General features: G+C 44.0%; 1 protein-coding gene across 1 annotated transcript in view; it reads left to right on the top strand.

Annotated features, from left to right (window-relative positions):
* The window catches only part of EPHX2 (epoxide hydrolase 2), a 75,066-nt gene that overhangs the window by 17,437 nt on the left and 34,079 nt on the right, over positions 1–23,550 (top strand). Inside the window, exons 6-8 of the mRNA XM_069575916.1 lie at positions 15,991–16,065; positions 20,987–21,082; positions 21,598–21,676. Coding sequence (XP_069432017.1) covers positions 15,991–16,065; positions 20,987–21,082; positions 21,598–21,676 — 250 coding nt within the window. The remainder of the gene's footprint in view (positions 1–15,990; positions 16,066–20,986; positions 21,083–21,597; positions 21,677–23,550) is intronic.

Genomic DNA, 23,550 nt, shown 5'->3' with positions numbered 1-23,550 from the left:
GAAATATGATTGATTGTAGCAAAAGAAATAATTACCATGACTACGAATGGTTCCTGTGAAATGTCCAGTCCAAGTTCCACGTTCTTCAGTGCTCTCAGCAAGTTTCCATAAGTCCCATTGTTCAGGCCCAATCTGTTTATCGAGGATGATCCAGGGACAAGGGGGTACCATACCACCGTCAAGCCAGCCAAGAAGTGCTTTGCCATGGTAATGTTCCATCGTGTTAGTAACTTTCCAAGCCACTTGAGTAGCATAATCACATACAGTGCTATTAATATCATCTGAGCAGTTAGACAACCACATACCATGGGGTCCCAAATCGACAGTGGTGTGGCTAGCCACAAATATTAGTTTTCCTGATTTGGCTTGATATTTATCCTAATGAACAGAAGTATATTTAAAGTTCTTATAAGTAAACGACGTACATAATGTTCTTTCTTCTTTGCCTAAGTTTTCCCCCAAGTTTAAGTACTATCGCCATAGTTCACAGAAGAAGAAACGGCAGTAAATAATCAAAGCAATGTCCGAAATTCTTCTTTTGGAGGCAGGACCAAAGCCCAAGTTTGTCAGCTGATGTTTATGCATAATTCCCCTGGGCCCAGGCACAAGGGAAAGGACTTCATAGCCTAAAGAAAATGTCAATTCGTTTTCCCTCCTCTCCAGAGTGTGAGGGCCCTTTCACATTCCAGGGAGGGGGCATCTGGGTGGAGTCATTGGTTGATATGGTTGGTCCTTTCTCCATCCATTCTACAACCTGCAATAAAGGGGGGTTGGGTAAGTAAGCCCAGTAAGTATGATTAGTTAATCCAGCTAGAGCAGGGGTTGTGCAGGTCAACAGAGTGAGTATAGTGATAAGAAGGTTTTCAGGACTCTGAGGCATTCCCTGTGGAGAAACCAGATTTTCAGCTTGATTAGTAAGGGTTTTTATCTCTCCCCAAGAGGGGAGGTCATAAGGTTGATGTTGCCAAGGGCGGTGCTTTCTGGAGATATTTAGAGCCGACATGGCCCATATTGGAATTTCTTCCTCCTGGGGTTTTTCTTGCTTGGTCTCCATTTTGAATGCCGGGGTCCTGCTTGGATCAAATTTTCTGCAAAGGGAGCCATGTGAGTTCGTTGGATCCATCTGGGGAAATACAAGCATACCCCTTTCCCTGTAAGATTAATTTCCCAGATTTCCATTGTTTATTGAACCCATCTTGATACCAAATGGGCAGAGGAAGAGTAGTGTCCTTCAGGTCCTCAAAATATTTTTCTGCTCCTGTCAAGATATCTCTTTGTGGTAAGTTTTAAAAATTTAAAACAAATAAAGCTGTATTAACAATAGTTATAGGTTTAGTAAATATCTTATGTTGGAATCTAGTAGAGTCTGCTTTAGAAAGGGAAGATAGCAATGTTCCAGTGTATTCCCCTGTTGGGACCTTTAATGGACCAGAACCTGGTGGTCCGGAGTCAATAATAAGAAAGTAAAGGAGAGAGAAAGAGGCTGATATTCCTTGATTTAAGCAGAAAACCAATAAAGCTCCTGACACAGGGCTTGCACTGTTCACGAAGGCTCCTGGCGCCCTCTCAATGGGGTGAAGGCACAAAGCACCTTCTCAAGAGGGTCTTAGAAGCCTGGGCAGGAAAATGAACACAGGCGGCTTCTGCGCTCTAGAGAATTACCCTGAGAGAGAGAGAAAGAAAGAAAGACACGGGGTCCCAAGTTCTGATGGAGCAAAGGTGTCTTGTTCAACATTGTGTGAGTATTTATACTGTCTTACAAGGTAGCTATTTTCAGTTCAGTTCAGTTCAGTCGCTCAGTCATGTCCGACTCTTTGCGACCCCATGAATCGCAGCACGCCAGGCCTCCCTGTCCATCACCATCTCCCAGAGTTCACCCAGACTCATGTCCATCGAGTCAGTGATGCCATCCAGCCATCTCATCCTCGGTCGTCCCCTTCTCCTGCCCCCAGTCCCTCCCAGCATCAGAGTCTTTTCCAATGAGTCAACTCTTCGCATGAGGTGGCCAAAGTACTGTAGTTTCAGCTTTAGCATCATTCCTTCCAAAGAAATACCAGGGTTGATCTCCTTCAGAATGGACTGGTTGGCTCTCCTCGCAGTCCAAGGGACTCTCAAGAGTCTTCTCCAACACCACACTGCAAAAGCATCAATTCTTCGGTGCTCAGCCTTCTTCACAGTCCAACTCTCACATCCATACATGACCACAGGAAAAACCATAGCCTTGACTAGACGGACCTTAGTCGGCAAAGTAATGTCTCTGCTTTTAAATATGCTATCTAGGTTGGTCATAACTTTTCTTCCAAGGAGTAAGCGTCTTTTAATTTCATGGCTGCAGTCACCATCTGCAGTGATTCTGGAGCCCAAAAAAATAGTCTGACACTGTTTCCACTGTTTACCCATCTATTTCCCATGAAGTGATGAGACCGGATGCCATGATCTTCGTTTTCTGAATGTTGAGCTTTAAGCCAACTTTTTCACTCTCCTCTTTCACTTTCATCAAGAGGCTTTTTAGCTCCTCTTCACTTTCTGCCATAAGGGTTGTGTCATCTGCATATCTGAGGTTATTGATATTTCTCCCAGCAATCTTGATTCCAGCTTGTGTTTCTTCCAGTCCAGTGTTTCTCATGATGTACTCTGCATAGAAGTTAAATAAGCAGGGTGACAATACACAGCCTTGACGTACTCCTTTTCCTATTTGGAACCAGTCTGTTGTTCCATGTCCAGTTCTAGCTGTTGCTTCCTGACCTGCATACAGGTTTTCTCAAGAGGCAGGTTAGGTGGTCTGGTATTCCCATCTCTTTCCAAATTTTCCACAGTTTATTGTGATCTGCACAGTCAAAGGCTTTGGCATAGTCAATAAAGTAGAAGTAGATGTTTTTCTGGAACTCTCTTGCTTTTTCCATGATCCAGCGGATGTTGGCAATTTGATCTCTGGTTCCTCTGCCTTTTCTAAAACCAGCTTGAATGTCAGGGAGTTCACGGTTCATGTATTGCTGAAGCCTGGCTTGGAGAATTTTGAGCATTACTTTACTAGCATGTGAGATGAGTGCAATTGTGTGGTAGTTTGAGCATTCTTGGGCATTGCCCTTCTTTGGGATTGGAATGAAAACTGACCTTTTCCAGTCCTGTGGCCACTGCTGAGTTTTCCCAATTTGCTGGCATATTGAGTGCAGCACTTTCACAGCATCATCTTTCAGGATTTGAAACAGCCCAATTGGAATTCCATCATCTCCACTAGCTTTGTTTGTAGTGATGCTTTCTAAGGCCCACTTGACTTCACATTCCAAGATGTCTGGTTCTAGATTAGTGATCACATCATCATGACTATCTGGGCCATGAAGATCTTTTTTGTACAGTTCTTCCGTGTATTCTTGCTATCTCTTCTTAATATCTTCTTCTTCTGTTAGGTCCATACCATTTCTGTCCTTTATCGAGCCCATCTTTGCATGAAATGTTCCCTTGGTATCTCTAATTTTCTTGAAGAGATCTCTAGTCCTTCCCAATCTGTTGTTTTCCTCTATTTCTTTGCATTGATCGCTGAAGAAGGCTTTCTTATCTCTTCTTGCTATTCTTTGGAACTCTCAAATCCCTTATGATTACACAGTGGAAGTGAGAAATAGATTTAAGGACCTAGATCTGATAGATAGAGTGCCTGATGAACTATGGAATGAAGTTCGTGACATTGTGCAGGAGACAGGGATCAAAACCATCCCCATGGGAAAGAAATGCAAAAAAGCAAAATGGCTGTCTGGGGGGGCCTTACAAATAGCTGTGAAGAGAAGAGAGGTGAAAAGCAAAGGAGACACAGAAGGATATAGGCATCTAAATGCAGAGTTCCAAAGAATAGCAAGAAGAAATAAGAAAGCCTTCTTCAGCGATCAATGCAAAGCTATTTTCAGCAGAGATAAAATCAAAACATACAGGTTTTCAAGGAAACATGAAGTCATCCATATGAAAGAAAGAGGGTTGTAAATAATCACTTTTACAGTATGGTTTCTTAAAAAGGAAGAGGGTCGTACATAGTTATCCATCACCGTGTGGAAAAACTAACGAAGGAAATGCATGCATTCCTAAGCCCCTGGGAGTAGTTTGCTACTCCACTTAATTCCTGAATATTCAGGAATTAATAAGGGACAGAGGATTCATGACAGATCCAAAACAGCACACGGGAAGCTTCCTGTTAAATGCTTCCTGACAATTCCCCCTATTTTATTATATTTGTAAAACAAGGCCTGACCAGTTGAGTTTGTTTAGTATTAACCAACCTTGTAGAAAGGCAACAATAACAACAAATATAATTACCAAACAATCAGCAAAGTTATAGTTCCAGACCTGATGCTGTGGGTAATACTTAGCCTATGGCTATAACAAAGGGAAGTGGGACACAGGCCTGTATAAATATGATTGATTATAGCGAAAGAAATAGTTACTATGACCATGACTGGTCCCTGTGAAATGTCCGGTCCAAGTTCCAAGTTGTTCAGTGCTCGCAGCAAGTGTCCAAATGTCCATTGTTCAGCCCCATTCTGTTTATCGAGGACGATCCTAGGACAAGGTGGGGCTAATCCACCATCAAGCCACCCAAGAAGTCCTATATCATGGTAACGTTCCATCGTAGTGTCAGTGACCTTCCGTGTCACTTGCGTAACATAGTCACACACCATGCTGTTAACCTGCTCTGAGCAGTTAGATCGCCACATACCATGGGGTCCCCAATCAACAATTGTATGACTGGCTACAAACATTAATTTTCCTGATTGGGCTTGACATTTGTCCGAAAGAACTGGAGTATATATAAAGTTCTTATAAGTAAACCTTTTGCATAATGTTCTTCGTTCTTCCCTAACTGTTTCCCTAACACTTTCCCTAAAGTCTCGGTAGTATAAACATGGTTCACAGACAAAGAAAGGGCAGCAAATAATGCAAGCAACTCCGAAAATCCTTTTTGGGAGGCAGGATGAAAGCACAAGTTTGTTGGCTGACGTTTATGCGTAATTCCTCTGGGCCAAGGCACAAGGGAAGGACTTCATAGCCTAAAGAAATGTTAATTCGTTTTCCCTCCTCTCCAGAGTGTGAGGGCGCTTTCAGTTCCAGAAAGGGGGCATCTGGGTGGAGTCATTGGTTGATATGTTTGGTCCTTTCTCCATCTATTCTACGACCTGCAGTAAAGGGAGGTTGGGTAAGTAAGCCCAGTTAGTATGATTAGTTAATCCGACTAGAGTAGGGGTCGTGCAGGCCAACAGAGGGATCATAGCCATAAAAAGGTTTTCAGGACTCTGAGGCATTCCCTGTGAAGAAACCAGATTTTCAGCTTGATTAGTAAGGATTTTTATCTCTCCCCAATAAGGGAGGTCATAAGGTTGATGTCACTGAGAGCGGTACTTCCTGGAGATCATTAGAGCCGACTCGGCCTGTATTGGAATTTCTTCCTCCTGGGGTTTTTGTTGTTTGGTCTCCATTTTGAATGCCAGGGTCCCCCTTGGGTCAAATTTTCCGAAGAGGGAGCCATGTGAGTTCGTTGGATCCATCTCGGGAAATACAAGCATCTTCCCTGTAAGATTAATTTCCCAGATTTCCACTGTTTATTAAACCCATCTTTATACCAAGTGGGCAGAGGAAGAGTGGTGTCCTTCAGGTCCTCAAAATGTCTTTCTGCTCTTGTCAAGATATCTCTTTGTGGTAAGTTTTAAAAATTTAAAACAAATAAAGCTGTATTAACAATAGTTATAAGTTTAGAGAATATCTAATGTTGGAATCTAGTAGAGTCTGCTTTAGAAAGGGAAGATAGCAATGTTCCAGTGTATTCCCCTGTTGGGATCCTTTAATGGACTGCAACCTGGTGGTCCGGAGTCGACGATAAGCAAGTAAAGGAGAGAGAAGGAGGCTGATATTCCTTGGTTTACGCAGAAAACCAATAAAGCTCCTGACACAGGGCCTGTGCTGTTCACAAAGGCACCTGGCGCCCTCTCGATGGGCTGAAGGCACAGAGTGCCTTCTCAAGAGGGTCTTAGAAGCCTGGGCAGGAAAGTGAACACAGGCGGCTTCTGCGCTCCAGAGAATTAGCCTGAGAGAGAGAGAAAGAGAGAGAGAGTGAGACACAGGGACCAAAGTTCTGATGGAGCAAAGGTGTTTTATTCAACATTGTGAGTATTTATACTGTCTTACAAGGTAGCAATTTTCAACAGAGATAAAGTCAAAACTTACAAGTTATCAAGTTATGAAGTCATCCATATGAAAGAGAGAGAGTTGTAAATAATCACTTTTAAGGTATGGTTCATAAAAAGGAAGAGGGTCGTACATAGTTACGCATCACCGTATGGAAAAACTAACGAGGGAAATGCATGCATTCCAAAGCCCCCAGGAATAGTTTGCTACTCCACTTAATTCCTGAATATTCAGGAATTAATAAGGGACAGAGGATTCATGACAAATCCAAAACAGCATACAGGAAGCCTCCTGTTAAATGCTTCCTGAAAATTCCCCCTATTTTATTATATTTGTAAAAGAGAGCCTGACCAGTTGAGTTTGTTTAGTATTAACCAACCTTGTAAAAAGGCAACAAAAAACAACAAATATAATTACCAAGTCAATCTCCAGCGATATAGTTCCAGACCCGATGCTGTGGGTAATACTTTGCCTATGGCTATAACAAAGGGAAGTGGGACACAGGCCAGTATAAAATACAACTGATTATAGCGAAAGAAGTAGTTACTATGAACATGACTGGTCCCTGTGAAATGTCCGGTCCAAGTTCCAAGTTGTTCGGTGCTCACAGCAAGTTTCCAAATGTCCCATTGTTCAGGCCCACTCTGTTTATCAAGGACAATCCTAGGACAAGGTGGGGCTAATCCACCATCAAGCCACCCAAGAAGTCCTATGTCATGGTAATGCTCCATCGTAGTGTCAGTGACCTTCTGTGTCACTTGCGTAACAAAGTCACACACCATGCTGTTAACCTGCTCTGAGCAGTTAGATCACCAGTACCATGGGGTCCCCAATCAACAATTGTATGATTAGCCACAATTATTAATTTTCCTGATTTGGCTTGACAGTTGTCCCAACAAACAGGAGTATATGTAAAGTTCTTATAAGTAAACCTTTTGCATAATGTTCTTTGTTCTTTCCCTAACACTTTCCCTAAAGTCTCAGTTGTATAAACTTGGTTCACAGATAAGGAAAGAGCAGTAAATAGTCCAAGCAATGTCCAAAAATTTTTTTAGGGAGGCAGGACTAAAGCCCAAGTTTGTTGGCTGATGTTTAAGCATAATTCCCCTGGTCCCAGGCACAAGGGAAGTACTTCATGGCCTAAAGAAGTGTTAATTAGTTTTCCCTCCTCCCTGTTCACATTCCAGGAAGGGGGCATATGGGTGAAGTCATTGGTTGATATGGTTGGTCCTTTCTTCGTCCATTTTAAGGCCTGCAATAAAGGGGGGTTGGGTAAGTAAGCCCAGTTAAGTCTGATTAGTTAATCCAGCTCAACCAAGGGTCTCGCAGACCAACTGAGGTTTTCAGGACTACGAGGCATTTCCTGTTCAAAGACCACATTTTTAGCTGGATTAGTAAAGGTTTTTATTTGTCCCCAAGTGGGGAGATCATATGGTTGATCCCTCTGAGGGTGGTGCTTCCTGGAGATCTTTAGAGCCGCCATGGCCCGTATTCGAATTTCTTCCTGTTGGTGTCCGTGTTGTCCCGTCTCCTTTTGAAGTCTGGGGGCCCTCTTGGGTCGAATCTTTTGAAGGGGAAGCCATGTGGATTCGCTGGATCTTCTGCGGTAATACAAGTATACCCCTTTCCCTGTAAGATTAGTTTCCCAGAATTCCATTGTTTCATTAACCCGTCTTGGTACCAAATGGGCAGAAGAAGAGAAATGTCCTTAATTCCTCAAAATGCCTTCCTGTTCTCATTAAGATATTTCCCTGTGGTAAGTTTAAACATTTTAAAACAAACAAAGCTATATTAACAATAGTTATATGTTTAAAAAATATCTTATGTTGGAATCTAGTAAAGTTGGCTTTAGATACGGAAGACAGTAGTGTTCCTGTGTATTCCCTCTTTTTTATTATTATTATTTTTATTTGTAACTTTAGTGTGTGATGTGTTCGTTCGACTATGTCTTGTGTCTGTGGATTATAAGGAATATCTGTAATATATTTAATAGAAAAAGATTGTAAAAATTGTTTAAAGTGTCTAGAAATATAGGCAGGGCCATTGTCTGTTTTTATAAAACTAGGAGTTCACATTACAGCAAAACAAGCTAATAAGTGGGTTATAACGTGTTGTGTAACCTCACCATGAAGAGTTGTGGCCCAAATAAAAGAAGAATAAGTGTCGATACACACATGCAAGGAAGAAGATGGAGAAAGTTCAGGGCAATGAGTTACATCCATTTGCCATAGTTCATTAGGGTGCAAGCCATGAGGATTAATACCTTGTGCAATGAGTCGAAGATGTAGGGGTCTTCATCTACCAGTAGAGCAATTACCAATAATTTTTTTAGCCTGGCAGTATGGGATTTTCCATAGGCGGTGTAGGGAGCCAGCATTGTTATGCAACAGAGCATGCTGTTCCTCTGGAGTAGCAAAGGAAGCTAGTATATCAGCTTGTTCATTACCGTAAGTCATGGGGCCAGGAAGACAAGAATGTGCTCGAATATGTGTAATATAAATGGGAGAATTGCAGTTTCTAACAACAGATTGTAGTTCTAAAAGGAGTTCTTAAATAATAGGTTGATTGGAGTCTATGGTGGAGGTTTCTATATTTTTTAATACAAAAACAGATTCTATAGAGTCAGAGACTATATTAATGGGGTAAGGATGTAGGCAAATAACTTGAATAAGAGCATATAATTCATTTTGTTGAGGAGAATGAAATTTAGTATAAAAAACTTTATATTCCTTAAGAGACCAGAATGAAGCTTTAGCGTTTTTAGTCCCATCTATATGAAAAACCTCAGCCTATGGTATAGGCTGTGAGCTGATAATGCGAGAAATAATAAATTCAGTATTTTTGAAGAAATTCCACAGCTTACCAGAAGGATAATGAAATGAAATTTCTCGAAAATATTCCAGAAAAGCTACTTGGAAATCAGTAGAAGTTTGTAATGTGTTCTCAAATTGAGATTTATTGATAGGTATTACAATTTTATGAGGATCAGAGCCAATTAGAGTTTTAGTCCTATTTCTTTCATTGATAATGATTAGAGAAACTAAATCAAGGTAGGGTGTAAGTGACTTTTTTCCCCTAAAATAAGTATAGATCCTTTCTACTGGGTATTCGTGATGGGCAAGAAGTCCTGTGGGAGAATGAAGAGAGGGGAGTAAAAATACTTTTAGAGGTAAATCTAGTTTAATGTGAGTAAGAAATTGTTTTTGTAGTTTATTCTGCACTAAATACAGTTCCTCTCGTGTCTCTTGAGAAGGTGAATGAGGGCTATTTAAATCAGGATCTCCTTTTAAAGTATTAAATAGGCTATTCAGTTGATAATTAGCAATGTCTAAAGAAGGTCTGTACACATGGACATCACCAGATGGTCAACACTGAAATCAGATTGATTATACTCTTTGCAGCCAAAGATGGAGAAGCTATATACAGTCAGCAAAAACAAGACTGGGAGATGACTGTGGCTCAGATCATGAACTCCTTATTGCCAAATTCAGACTGAAATTGAAGAAAGTAGGGAAAACCACTAGACCATTCAGGTATGACCTAAATCAAATCCCTTATGATTATACAGTGGAAGTGAGAAATAGATTTAAGGGACTAGATCTGATAGATAGAGTGCCTGATGAACTATGGACGGAGGTTCGTGACACTGTACAGGAGGCAGGGATCAAGACCATCCCCATGGAAAAGAAATGCAAAAAAGCAAAATGGCTGTCTGGGGAGGCCTTAAAAATAGCTACGAAAAGAAGGGAAGCAAAAAGCAAAGGAGAAAAGGAAAGATATAAGCATCTGAATGCAGAGTTCCAAAAAATAGCAAGGAGAGATAAGAAAGCCTTCCTCAGTGATCAATGCAAAGAAATAGAGGAAAACAACAGAATGGGAAAGACTGGAGCTCTCTTCAAGAAAATTAGAGATACCAAGGGAACATTTCATGCAAAGATGGGCTCGATAAAGGACAGAAATGGTATGGACCTAACAGAAGCAGAAGATATTAAGAAGAGGTGGCAAGAATACACAGAAGAACTGTACAAAAAAGATCTTCATGACCAAGATAATCACGATGGTGTGATCACTCACCTACAGCCAGACATACTGGAATATGAACTCAAGTAAGCCTTAGAAAGCATCACTACAAACAAAGCTAGTGGAGGTGATGGAATTTCAGTTGAGCTGTTTCAAATCCTGAAAGATGATACGGTGAAAGTGCTGCACTCAATATGCCAGCAAATTTGGAAAACTCAGCAGTGGCCACAGGACTGGAAAAGGTCAGTTTTCATTCCAATCCCTAAGAGAGGCAATGCCAAAGAATGCTCAAACTACTGCACAATTGCACTCATCTCACACACTAGTAAAGTAATGCTCAAAATTCTCCAATCCAGGCTTCAGCAATACGTGAACCATGAACTTCCAGATGTTCAAGCTGGTTTTAGAAAAGGCAGAGGAACCAGAGATCAAATTGCCAACATCCAGTGGATCATGGAAAAAGCAAGAGAGTTCCAGAAAAATATCTATTTCTGCTTTATTGACTATGCCAAAGCCTTAGACTCTGTGGATCACAATAAACAGTGGGAAATTCTGAAAGAGGTGGGAATACCAGATCACCTCACCTGCCTCTTGAGAAACCTATATGCAGGTCAGGAAGCAACAGTTAGAACTGGACATGGAACAACACACTGGTTCCAAATAGGAAAAGGAGTATGTCAAGGCTGTATATTGTCACCTTGCTTATTTAACTTATATGCAGAGTACATCATGAGAAATGCTGTGCTAGATGAAGCACAAGCTGGAATCAAGATGGCCAGGAGAAATGTCAATAACCTCAGATATGCAGATGACACCACCCTTATGGCAGAAAGTGAAGAAGAACTAAAAAGCCTCTTGATGAAAGTGAAAGAGGAGAGTGAAAAAGTTGGCTTAAAGCTCAACATTCAGAAAACGAAGATCATGGTATCTGGTCCCATCACTTCATGGGAAATAGATGGGGAAACAGTGGAAACAGTGTCAGACTTTTTTTGGGAGGGGCTCCAAAATCACTGCAGATGGTGACTGCAGCCATGAAATTAGAAGATGCTTACTCCTTGGAAGAAAAGTTATGACCAACCTAGATAGCATATTGAATAGCACAGACATTACTTTGCCAACAAAGGTCCATCTAGTCAAGGCTATGGTTTATCCAGTGGCCATGTATGGGTGTGAGAGTTGGACTGTGAAGAAGGCTGAGTGCTGAAGAATTGATGCTTTTGAACTGTGATCTTGGAGAAGACTCTTGAGAGTCCCTTGGACTGCAAGGAAATCCAACCAGTCCATTCTGAAGGAGATCAACCCTGGTATTTCTTTGGAAGGAATGATGCTAAAGCTGAAACTCCAGTACTTTGGCCACCTCATGCAAAGAGTTGACTCATTGGAAAAGACTCTGATGCTGGGAGGGATTGGGGGCAGGAGGAAAAGGGGACAACAGAGGATGAGATGGCTGGATGGCATCACCAACTCGATGGATGTGAGTTTGAGTGAACTCTGGGAGTTGGTGATGGACAGGGAGGCCTGGTGTGCTGTGATTCTTGGGGTCACAAAGAGCTGGACACGACTGAGCAACTGAACTGAACTGAACTGAACTGAGGGGCCATAAGGCCAAAAGGCAATCCATATCAAAAAGGATTGTAGATAATCCCTTTCACCATATAGAAAAGCTAATGAAGGAAATCCTATGCAAGAATCCCATCTCTTTGACCTCAGTCCTGGGAGTGGCTTGCCACTCCTCTCACTCCTTTCAGGAACTGATAAGGAACAGAGGGTTCAAGAGAGATAGGAAACAGCACACAGGAATCCTACTGTTGAACATTCCCTGACAATCTGCCACACGACCTGGGTGGCCTACAGTTTAACTTAGTTCTGACAGCATCTACCTGGAGAGAGTATCAGAGCTCACAGGTTAAGGGCTCAGTCTGACAAGACTGACCCCTCGACTTCAGATGCCAACCCCACATTCAGGTTGTCACCTGTGCTTCCAACTGATTGGCTATAAATTGGAGGGTCTCAGAACCCCACCCCCCGAATCTATTAACTTGTCACAGTGGCTCACGGAACTCAGGGAAGCACTTTTGTTTACCAGTTTATAAAGTGTTATTTGGGCTTTCCAGGTGGCTCAGTCAGGAAAGAATCTGCCTACAATGCAGGAGGCCCAGGTTCGATCCTTGGGTTGGGAAAATCCCCTGGAGAACCCTAACGCTAACCAGTTGATAAAAGAATTTAGTAAAGGACAGAGATGAACAGCCAGATGAAGGGAGGCACAGGGCAAGATCTGGGAGGGTCCCGAGCACAGGAGCCTCTGTCTCCCTGGAGTTGTGACATGTTACCCTTTCAGTGTGGATTTCACCAGCCTAGAAGGTCTCTGAACTCCATGCTCCTGGAGTTGGGTGGATGTTCATGGAGACTTTCTCATGTAGGTGCGATCAATTATTAACTCCGCTTCCAGCCCTTCCTCCCTCCCTCCCCTTCCAGATGTGGGGGAGGGGGAGGTAGCTGAAAATCCCAAGCTTCTAATCCTGGCTTTGTCTTTCTGGTGACGAGCCCCCATCCAGGAACCCACCCAGAGTCACCTCATTAGAACAAAAGATGCTCTGAGCACTCTTCAGTTCAGTCCAGTTCAGTCACTCAGTCATGTCCGACTCTTTGCGACCCCATGAACTGCAGCATGCCAGGCCTCCCTGTACATTACCAACTCCAAGAGTTTACTCAAACTCATGTTCATTGAGTCGGTGATGCCATCCAACCATCTCATCCTCTGTCATCCCCTTCTCCTCCTTTCCTCAGTCTTTCCCAGCATCAGGGTCTTTTCCAGCGAGTCAGTTCTTCGCATGAGGTGGCCAAAGCACTGGAGTTTCAGCTTTAGCATCATTCCTTCTAAAGAACACCCAGGGCTAATATCCTTTAGAATGGACTGGTTGGATCTCCTTGCAGTCCAAGGGACTCTCAAGAGTCTTCTCCACACCACAGTTCAAAAGCATCAATTCTTCGGTGCTCAGCTTTCTTCACAGTCCAACTCTCACATCCATACATGACCACTGGAAAAACCATAGCCTTGACTAGATGGACCTTTGTTGGCAAAGTAATGTCTCTGCTTTTTAATATGCTGTCTAGGTTTGTCATAACTTTCCTTCCAAGGAGTAAGCGTCTTTTAATTTCATGGCTGCAATCACCATCTGCAGTGATTTTGGAGCCTAAGGAAATAAAGTCTGCCACTGTTTCCATTGTTTCCCCATCTATTTGCCATGAAGTGATGGGACCAGATTCCATGATCTTCGTTTTCTGAATGTTGAGCTTTAAGCCAACTTTTTCCACTCTCTTCTTTCACATTTATCAAGAGGCTTTTTAGTTCTTCTTCACTTTCTGCCATAAGGGTGGTGTCATCTGCATATCTGAGGTTATTGATATTTCTCCCCACAATCTTGATTCCAGCTTGTGCTTCTTCCAGCCCAGCATTTCTTATGATATACTCTGCATATAAGTTAAATAAGCAGGGTGACAATATACAGTCTTGACATACTTCTTTTCCTATTTGGAACCAGTCTGTTGTTCCATGTCCAATTCTAACTGTTGCCTCCTGACCTGCATACAGTCTCAAGAGGCAGGTCAGGTCAACTGGTATTTCTGTCTCTTTCAAAATTTTCCAGTTTATTGTGATCCACACAGTCAAAGGCTTTGGCATAGTCAATAAAGCAGAAATAGATGTTTTTCTGGAACTCTCTTGCTTTTTCAATGAGCACTCTTACTTCTTAAGAATTTACAAGGGCTTAATGAGCTCTGTGCCAGGCACCAGGGGCAGAGACCAAGATACATTAATACATTTTCCTATCTCTTACACAGTCATTGTAGATCTTCAATAATAGTGGTGCTTCCTTCGCACAAAGCATGTGGTGAAAACAAAGCCAGACCACAGTGGTGCTGTGAGGGGTCTTTTGCGGGGAGTTAAGAGTGGCTCAGTAGTAAAGAGCCCACCTGCCAATGCAGGAGACTCAGGTTCCATTCCTAGATCTAGAGTATCCCCTGGAGAAGGAAATGGCAACCCACTGCAGTTTTCTTGCCTGGAGAATCCCATGGACTCAGAGGAGGCCAGTGGGCTACAGTCCATAGGATTGCAGAGTCGGGGACAGCTGAAACAACTTAGCATAGCACACACAGCACAATGACTTCACAATGTTAGAGCATCTCTCCCAAGCTTGATTTGTCTTTCCGCAAGCCCAGAAGACTTGTGCAGCAGAGAAGGAAGCGCCAAACCTGGAATTAGAGTGGCCACTTGCTGGTCCCACTTACGAGATTTATCCCCTCATCACATCTGAGCCACACACACTGGCCTTGTTGCAATAGGGAAAGTAAGCTATGTCCCACTTGTCCTCCTAAGAGGCATGGGGAAGGTATAAGGAAAAATGCTAATCATTCCTTTTTAAAGAGGGAAGTGGCTTTTATCTGTCAGAAAGGCTATGGGAATCAGTCATGAGTGAGCTTTAAAGCTGGACAAAAACATGGGAGAACCATGTGTTTGTAGGAAACCCCCACCTTTCCCATCCATGGAATCAGGGAGACATCCCCTAGTGTGTGACCTGGGAAGTTAGGGACACATTAGAAAAAAGACTCCAGGGTACACTGGCCCTGGGGGCTGTCTTGACTCCCTCATCACTGTCAGAGGTACCCAGTTACCCATCCCTGCTACCATACCCTGGGTCCTTTCTGAACACTGCATAGGTGGAGACCCACCAGTCTCACCCTCTACAGATTCCCAGGCAGACTCTTCCATTTTTAAAAGGAGATCAGTTTCACAGTCTACTTCCTCCATTATTCGCATGTGGATTTTCACAGGTCTGGTGGTCAGACCACGCTCTTCTTTTATTTTTCATGCATTTAAAAAATCTTTTCCATGAGCTTCCCTGGTGGTGTAGCGGTAAAGAATCCTCTTGCAATCCAGGTGATGTAGGTTCAATTCCTGGTCTGGGAAGATCCCCTGGAGAAGGAAATGGCAACCCACTCCAGTAGCCTTGCCTGGGAAATCCCATGGACGGAGGAGCCTAGTGGGTTACAGTCCATGGGATCGCAAAAGAGTCAGACACGACTTAGCGACTACACAACAGCATTGAATATAGTTCCCTGTGCTATATAGTAGGGCCTTGTTGTTTAATCTGTCTTATATATAATGCATCTCAGTTCAGTTCAGTTCAGTTGCTCAGTCGTGTCCAACTCTTTGCGACCCCATGAATCGCAGCACGCCAAGCCTCCCTGTCCATCACCAACTCCCAGAGTTCACTCAGACTCGCATTCTATGAGTCAGCGATGCCATCTAGCCATCTCATCCTCGATTGTCCCCTTCTCCTGCCCCCAATCCCTCCCAGCATCAATTTGCATCTACTAATCCCAAACTCCCAATCTATCCCTCTGTTCCCCTCACCCCCCACCATCGGCAACCACAAGTCTCTTCTCTTTGTCTGCGTCTGTTTCTCTTTCACAGTTAGGTTCATTTGTGCGTATTTTAGAGTCTACCTATAAGTGACAGTATGGTATTTTTCTCTTTCTGAGTTGCTTCTCTCAATATGATCACCCCTAGTTGCATGGGCTACCCATTGGCCAGAATTCAGTTACCAGACTCCACTGACCCAAGGGGAAATGGAGGGAGTGAAGCCTGGCTATGACCCGAGGGGAGAGGGGGCCAGTAGGTCAGTCACGTCATCCGCTCAGGAGGCCATGGCACAGCTTGGGGCTCTCTTGCAATACTTTGTGAACTCAGAGGTCTTGTGGACAGAAGTAGAGCCGTCTCCCTTACTGTGTGTCTCTTACTTTCAGCTTCTCCAAACCGCAGTCCCCCAGCCCATCTCATGTGATCCAAGCACCGTGACCCATGGATACGTGCCCATAAAGGTGAGTCCATGCACTCTCGCTGTCAGCCGAGTCCTCTCCAACCAGCCCATGTAAGACGACTCATGAGACATTTATGAACTCTCCTGGGGAGCTGCACACCCACTATTTACAGGGAAAAGGCCTTTCCCACAAGCATCCAGCTTCCCTGGTGGCTCAGTGGTAAAGAATCCACCTGCCAATACAGGAGATATGCATTCGATCCCTGGATCAGGAAGATCCCCTGGAGAAAGAAATGGCAATGCACTTCAGTATTCTTGCCTGGGAAATCCCAAGGACAGAGGAGCCTGGTGGGCTATATAGTCCATGGGGTCAAAAAAGACTGGACATGACTTAGCAACTAAACAACAACACAGCAAAAGTATCATTCCTCAAAACTTGACAACAGACGTGGGCCAGTGTGATCCGACTCCCACCAAACAACAGGCCACATGGGGGCCTTGCTCGGCCTGCACAGCCTATGTGTCTGGCACTTAATTTCATTATTTCATCTGGTGGGTGTGATTGGGGCCTTCCTTTGTGTCAGGCATGAGCCAGATATGAAGGGTGCAGGGAGGCACCAGACCTGTCCTGGGAAAACTGCAGGGAAAAGAAAAAGAGGGAGACGGCCAGTTTTAAGCCCAGGGATCAGGGCTACGGCAAGACCAAGGCCGTGTGCAGAGGGGCCCTGACTTCCAACCCAGTCGGCATATAGGACAGGGCTTTGGGACATCTACTCAGGTCCATTTTGGGATCTTTCTTCATTTGGCACTGTTACCATTTAACTAAGAAATCAAGTATAGCTATGGGTTAGCTGACACACACACAGAAAAACCCAACAGTTGCTTTGGAGCCAGAAAGAACCAGTTAGAAACCTGCTTTGGCACTTACTAATTCTGCACATATGTGTACATTTCTTAATGTCCTGAACCTCAGTATACACAGCTATGTGATGTGATGGTGCTAATACCTGGTCTTGGTGTTCTTGTAAGGATTAACTGAACTATCCTGTGTTGATCATGGGGTGTTGTGCCTCATGCTCCACAAAGAAGAGAGCTGAGGACAAAGAGAGCAGGTGTCCTGAGCTGTGTGGGTCTGGGACCTGGGTGGGTGGTTGGGGGGTGGGGGTGGTGCCTGATGCCCTGGAGGAGAGCCACAGGGATATTCAGGGAGCATTTGCTATTTGTTCAGCACCTCAAAAAATAACCTAGATGAATGGAGGTCTTCCATGACCTCAGGGCTTGTGTGGTCTGCAGTCTGCCAGGAAAGTATTTCCCATGGTGACATCATAAGATGTGGCCTTACTGGCAGTGACTCAGGTACTCAGAATGGGCGCTATGGGGATGGAGAAAGTGACTATAATGTAATTGCTGGGGATGAGGCTCAGTGGCGAAGCGGGCATCAGAGAATGAGTGGGATTTGAACAGTGAGAAAGGGCATTTCTGGTGAGCATCAATGAGTGCGGTCCTGGGTACTCCTGGAGTGGTGAAGGTTTCATAAGCTCCCTCCAGACCTCATCTCTAATACTGAAGCAGCATGAGGGCCTCCTTGCCTGGGGCGTCTCCAACCCAGTGGACGGCATTTGTTCTCATAATCCTCCTGATGTTTGCATATCCAGCCAGTTTCAATAGATTCCTATTTGACCTTGAAGGAGTATGATTCAGAGCTGCCTAACCACCTCCTCTGGCCTCACCCCAAACTTAAGGACTGGAGTAGTGGCCTCTGGGGATCCCAGGCTCTGAGGGTACTGTTGCCTTGATGCCAATGAAACTCAAAGTGGGTTAATAATAGATCCCTGATTTCTGGCTTAATGACAGTTGTGTTAACAAATCGTTCAAAGAATGGGAAAGTGCATGTGTTTGCTGAGCTACTCAGCTAGAAGAACAAACCTTTTAGTTAAGATCCATTAAGAACAGAGGGTGGTTAGGATCATTTGACTGGACAACAGCACTGTAATATTTTTCAATATAAAGGAGTATAGAATTTTAAGTTCAATTCCCGGAAAAGGAAATGGCAACCCACTCCAGTATTCTTGCCCGGGAAAATCGCATAGACAGAGGAGCCTGGTGCGCTATAATCAATGGGGTCGCCGAAGAGTCAGACATGACTTAGCGACTAAATAACAACAATTTTACATATAAAATTCAAGCATATTAACTGTTGCCTAAACAAAAAAGTTCAATTCCCTTTCTTTGCCAAGTACTGAAGGAAAGACTATAGAACATATTCTGATTTTTTTAATAAAAAGGACTATTGTCCATGAAATAGTTTGTGAAACATCAGCCTGATGTTTTCTTGAGCAAAATATCTCATTGGGAATTATGAGTGAAACTTCCAGTTTGGAATGCCCACCTTGGAGTTGTATGAGATGCAGTGAAATAGAATCATTCCAAGTAGATTTCCATAAGATGGAGCTTATTTTTTTTCATTTGTTTCCATTAGAAATTTAAAGATATGTATATTGAGGGGAAAATAAGGTGCTTTGACTATATACTGCTTTAGCTCTTTTGCTTAGACCCTGCTGTAATGGTCAGGGTCGGCTCGGTGCTGTAATAAATAGCCCCACACTTTCAGTGGCTTGACTCCCAAGTTTGTTTCTGTCTGGCAGCGCAATCCAGTGTGGTTTGGGAATGGGCTGTCTCTTCACAGTCATTCAAGCACCCAGGCTTCTTCTGTTTGCAGGTTCTTCCTTCCTCACGGTCCAGTCCATTTGGGTAGATAGGAAAAGCAAGGGGGAACCAGGTGAGAGAGAGGTTCATGGCCCAGATGGAACACAGGGCTCTTGCACTCAGACAGCACTGGCTAGTCACACGGCCACACCCACTGCAAGGAGGTTGAGAAAATGTCAGCAGAAGCCAAGGAGTAGAGAAGAAGGTGGATTTTCAGCCCGAGCAGTCTTAGGCACACCTGTGTAGTCCACAAAAGACCAGAAGTATAGCAAAGCTGTGGAAAAAATGGAATATTCAAGAGACAAACAGCTTCAAACGGAACAATCACGGTGTTCTGCACCTTCATGAGAATATTATGCCCTGCACAAGATCAGCCCCCAGTTTACTTTATTTTTAATTAATTGATTGATTTTATTTTTGTTTATGCTGGGTCTTTGTTGCTGTTCGAGGGCTTTCTTTAGTTGCAGCAAGCAGGGGGCTACTCTGTAGTTGTGGTGCTCAAGCTTCTTGTTGCCATGGCTTCTCTTGTTGCAGAGCATGGGCTCTAGGGTGCACAGGCTCCAGTAGTTACAGCTCTTGGGCTCCAGAGTGTAGGCTCATTAGTTATGGTGCATGGGTTTAGTTGCCCCGTGGCATATGGTACCAGAAACCCTGACAGGATATGAGGGCCTTTTAGGGAGTAAGGCAAAGTCAGTTTGTTTCTGATGTTCACTTCAATTCAGTTCAGTTCAGTCACTCAGTCATGTCCAACTCTTTGTGACCCCATGAACCACCACAGGCCAGGCCTCCCTGTCCATCACCAACTCCTGGAGCCTACCCAAACTCATATCCATTGAGTCAGTGATGCCATCCAACCATCTCATCCTCTGTTGTCCCCTTCTCCTCCTGCCCTCAATCTTTCCCAGCATCAAGGTCTTTTCAAATGAGTCAGCTCTTTGCATCAGGTGACCAAAGTATTGGAGTTTCAGCTTCAACATTAGTCCTTCCAATGAACACCCAGGACTGACCTCCTTTAGGATGGACTGGTTGGATCCCCTTGCAGTCCAAGGGACTCTCAAGAGTCTTCTCCAACATCACAGTTCAAAAGCATCAGTTCTTCGGCCCTCAGCTTTCTTTATAGTCCAACTTTATAGTCCAATTCTCACATTCATACATGACTACTAGAAAAACCATAGAGGGACCTTTGTTGGTAAAGTAATATCTCTGCTTTTGAATATGCTGTCTAGGTTGGTCATAACTTTTCTTCCAAGGAGTAAGTGTCTTTTTATTTCATGGCTGCAATCACCATCACAGTGATTTTGGAGCCTAGAAAAATAAAACCAGCCACTGTTTCCACTGTTTCCCCATCTATTTGCCATGAAGTGATGGGACCAGATGCCATGATCTTTGTTTTCTGAATGTTGAGCTTTAAGCCAACTTTTTCACTCTCTTTCACTTTCATCAAGAGGCTCTTTAGTTCTTCCTCACTTTCTGCCATGAGGGTGGTATCATCTGCATTTCTGAGGTTATTGATATTTCTCCCCACAGTCTTGATTCCAGCTGTGCTTCTTCCAGCCCAGCGTTTCTCATGATGTACTCTGCATATAAGTTAAATAAGCGGGATGACAATATACAGCCTTGACATACTTCTTTTCCTATTTGGAACCAGTCTGTTGTTCCATGTCCAGTTCTAGCTGCCTGCATACAGATCTCTCAAGAGGCAGGTCAGGTGGTCTGGTATTCCCATCTCTTCAGGATTTCCCACAGTTTATTGTGATCCACACAGCCAAAGGCTTTGGCATAGTCAATAAAGCAGAAATAGATGTTTTTCTAGAACTCTCTTGCTTTTTCGATGATCCAGCGGATGTTGGTAATTTGATCTCTGGTTCCTCTGCCTTTTCTAAAACCAGCTTGAACATCTGGAAGTTCATAGTTCACGTAATCCTGAAGCCTGGGTTGGAGAGGTTTGAACATCACTTAACTCTAGCGTGTGGATGAGTGCGATTGTGCAGTAGTTTGAGCATTATTTGGCATTTTCTTTCTTAGTGATTGACATTATGATCTTCTTTTCATGCCTTTCTTGTTCCAGTGAAACTGCCTATTTCTGTTGCACAGTTTGGCCATTTGTTTCTTCTCAGACGTTTTCTTCTAACATTGGGGGTTTTTGCTGAGAAAGCCAGGCCAGGCACAAGTGATCTGGGAGCATACTGAAAAGGCCGTGTGGTCTGGGGAAGAGGTGTTGGTTCCCTCTGGCCTGCAGGCTCTGATCACTCCCTGTTCCCCCCTCTCTTCTACAGCCTGGGGTGCGTCTGCATTTTGTGGAGCTGGGCTCCGGCCCTGTCGTGTGCCTCTGCCATGGATTTCCTGAGAGTTGGTTCTCTTGGAGGTACCAGGTAAGGGAAACTGGGAGAAGGTACACCCCGGTCAGGTGAGGGGAGAGAAGCATCTAGGTGGTGTGACCCAGCCTTGGATATCATTAAGAAGCTGACACCTTGCTGTGGAGCATAGTCTCCCAAGGATGACCATGATATCTCTGAAATATTGGGGTTGGAGATGGCTTCAGAGCTCAGAGCTGTGCTAGTCCCTGTATTCCCTTTGCAGATTACATAAAGGTCAACTTCTTCAAGATGCTTTATGCCACCTGCTGAGAAGTGTGTAATGATTAGAAAAATCTGCATGGTCTTTGCTAGGGAAAGCTGCTCTCTTTGGTGTTGCATTAGGTGCAGTGTACAAACCCTACCACCATCCATGGCAGCCCCATCCCAGTGAGATTCCAACCCCATGGCAAGGATTCCAGGTAGGGTCATGTGGCACTTAGAACCAAGCCATTTATAAGAAGCAAAGAGGGAGTGTCCAAAAAATACTGATGAGACCACACTGGAAGGGTTCTGAAATGTTTGTGCTCTAGATCCCTGCTCTGGCCCAGGCGGGTTTCCGGGTCCTAGCCGTGGACATGAAAGGCTATGGAGAGTCATCTGCTCCTCCTGGTGAGTTAGCTGTTTTACAGCTTTTCCTGTGTGGGCCATGCCTTGGTCCCATGTCAGAGCAGGCAGCCCTTCCAAGAGGTCTGACATCCCCTCTCCCCTCCCAGTTCCTGCAGTGTCCATGTCTGTACACTTTGGGCCCCAGACAACCCTGGTCCTCATACTCTGAATGAATATAAGAAATCCAGTGGTCTGTGCCCCCAAGGGAGTCTCCTGTGAGTCAGTGAGGATATAGAGTGTAACTGGTACCATCTAGCTTCTTTTTTCATCTTACAGAACTGAATCTCTGGACCATTAACCAGTGACTCCCCATTCTTCCTCCCCTCAGTTCCCACCAAGCTCCCTTCTGCTCTCTGATTCTATAAACTCAACCAGGTACATCATCTAAGTGGATCATACAGTATCTATCCTTTTGTAATTGACTTATTTCACTTAGCATAATGTCATCAGGGTTCATCCATGTTATACTTCGTATTACAATTTCCTTCTTTTTAAGGGTGAATAATATTCCATTGTGGGAGGCTTAGTAGATCAGTGATAAAAGAATATGTCTGCCAATGCAGGAGCCTCAGGAGATGCAGGTTTGACTGTTGGGTCAGGGAGATCTCCTAGATGAGAGCATGGCAGCCCACTCTAGTATTCTTTCCAGAATAATCCCATGGACAGAGGAGCCTGGCAGGCTACAGTTTTTAGGGTTGCAAAGAGTCAGACACCACTGAGGGACTGAACACATACACACACACAATATTTTGTTGTATGAATGGACACAGTTTGTTTATACATGCATCCGTTGATAGACACTGGGATGGCGTCACCTTTTGGCTATTGTGAATAATGCTGCAGTTAACACGGGTGTACAAATATCTCTTTGCATCCCTCCTGTCAGTTCTTTGGCGTATATACCCAGAAGTGGAATTGCTGAAGTGGAAATACAGTAATTTGTAGGCCAGATTCTTACTTAACCCAGCATCTATGGGTTCTAGAGGGAGCCAATCTGAGGATGTCAGGGCCTGTGAACACTTGAGACCATGTGTGGGTTTATGAGCATTTTCCCTGGGAAGGAAGGAATCCATTATATTTTTAGATTTTTTTTTTAATTAGGACAATTTTTAAAGTCTTTGTTGAATTTGTTACAACAGTGCTTCTGTTTTATGTTTTTGGATTTTGGGCCACAAGGCCTGTGGGATCTTGGCTCCCTGACCAGATATCGACCTGCACCCCCTGCACTGAAAGGCAAAGTCTTAACCACTGGATTGCCCAAGAGTGCATTGTCTTTATCAGTGTCAGAGGGATCCTCAGCCCCCAACTTTTAAGAATGTCATGTGGAGGAGGGAATGGGAAGCAGTCAGGTGTGCAGCAGAGTCGCTGGTCCCTCTGTCGTCAAGGATGCTCTTAGCAGCTTAGTGAGCCCAGGCAGTGGCTCACCACCCCTTTCCTGAGCTGCTGCAGCCACATTCACATCAGCCCTGCTATGTTGAGTTGGAAGCCCGCTGACATGGGCTGGGGCTCTCAGGCACTCAGGGGCCACCTCCAGGCCACTCAGCCTATCATGGCAAGAGTGTGCCTCTGTGATTGTTTCCTAAATGTCATCATGTCCCATGTCAACTCAGCTTACTACCTCTTGAATGATGCAGAAGCATTTTAGATAAAAGGCAGGACTCAGTCCAGATATTCAGGAAAGATGTCTAAGGGTATTTTCTTTAATTATTTAAGTGTGTGTTTTCATTCATCTCTGTTGTAATCTTCCCTGAATCCCTTGTACGGACTATATCAATCTAATCATGTAATAAGATACATTTTTTTTTTTTGAAAGGGGCCTTTTTAGTTTGCTGGTAACTGGGAGGGATTGGGGGCAGGAGGAGAAGGGGACGACAGAG

The sequence above is a fragment of the Ovis canadensis genome, chromosome 2 (genome assembly GCF_042477335.2).
Source record: "Ovis canadensis isolate MfBH-ARS-UI-01 breed Bighorn chromosome 2, ARS-UI_OviCan_v2, whole genome shotgun sequence".
Classification (NCBI taxonomy): Eukaryota; Metazoa; Chordata; class Mammalia; order Artiodactyla; family Bovidae; genus Ovis; species Ovis canadensis.
The sequence above is the reverse complement of the archived record's forward strand: the minus strand, read 5'-3'. Positions and strand labels throughout refer to the sequence as shown.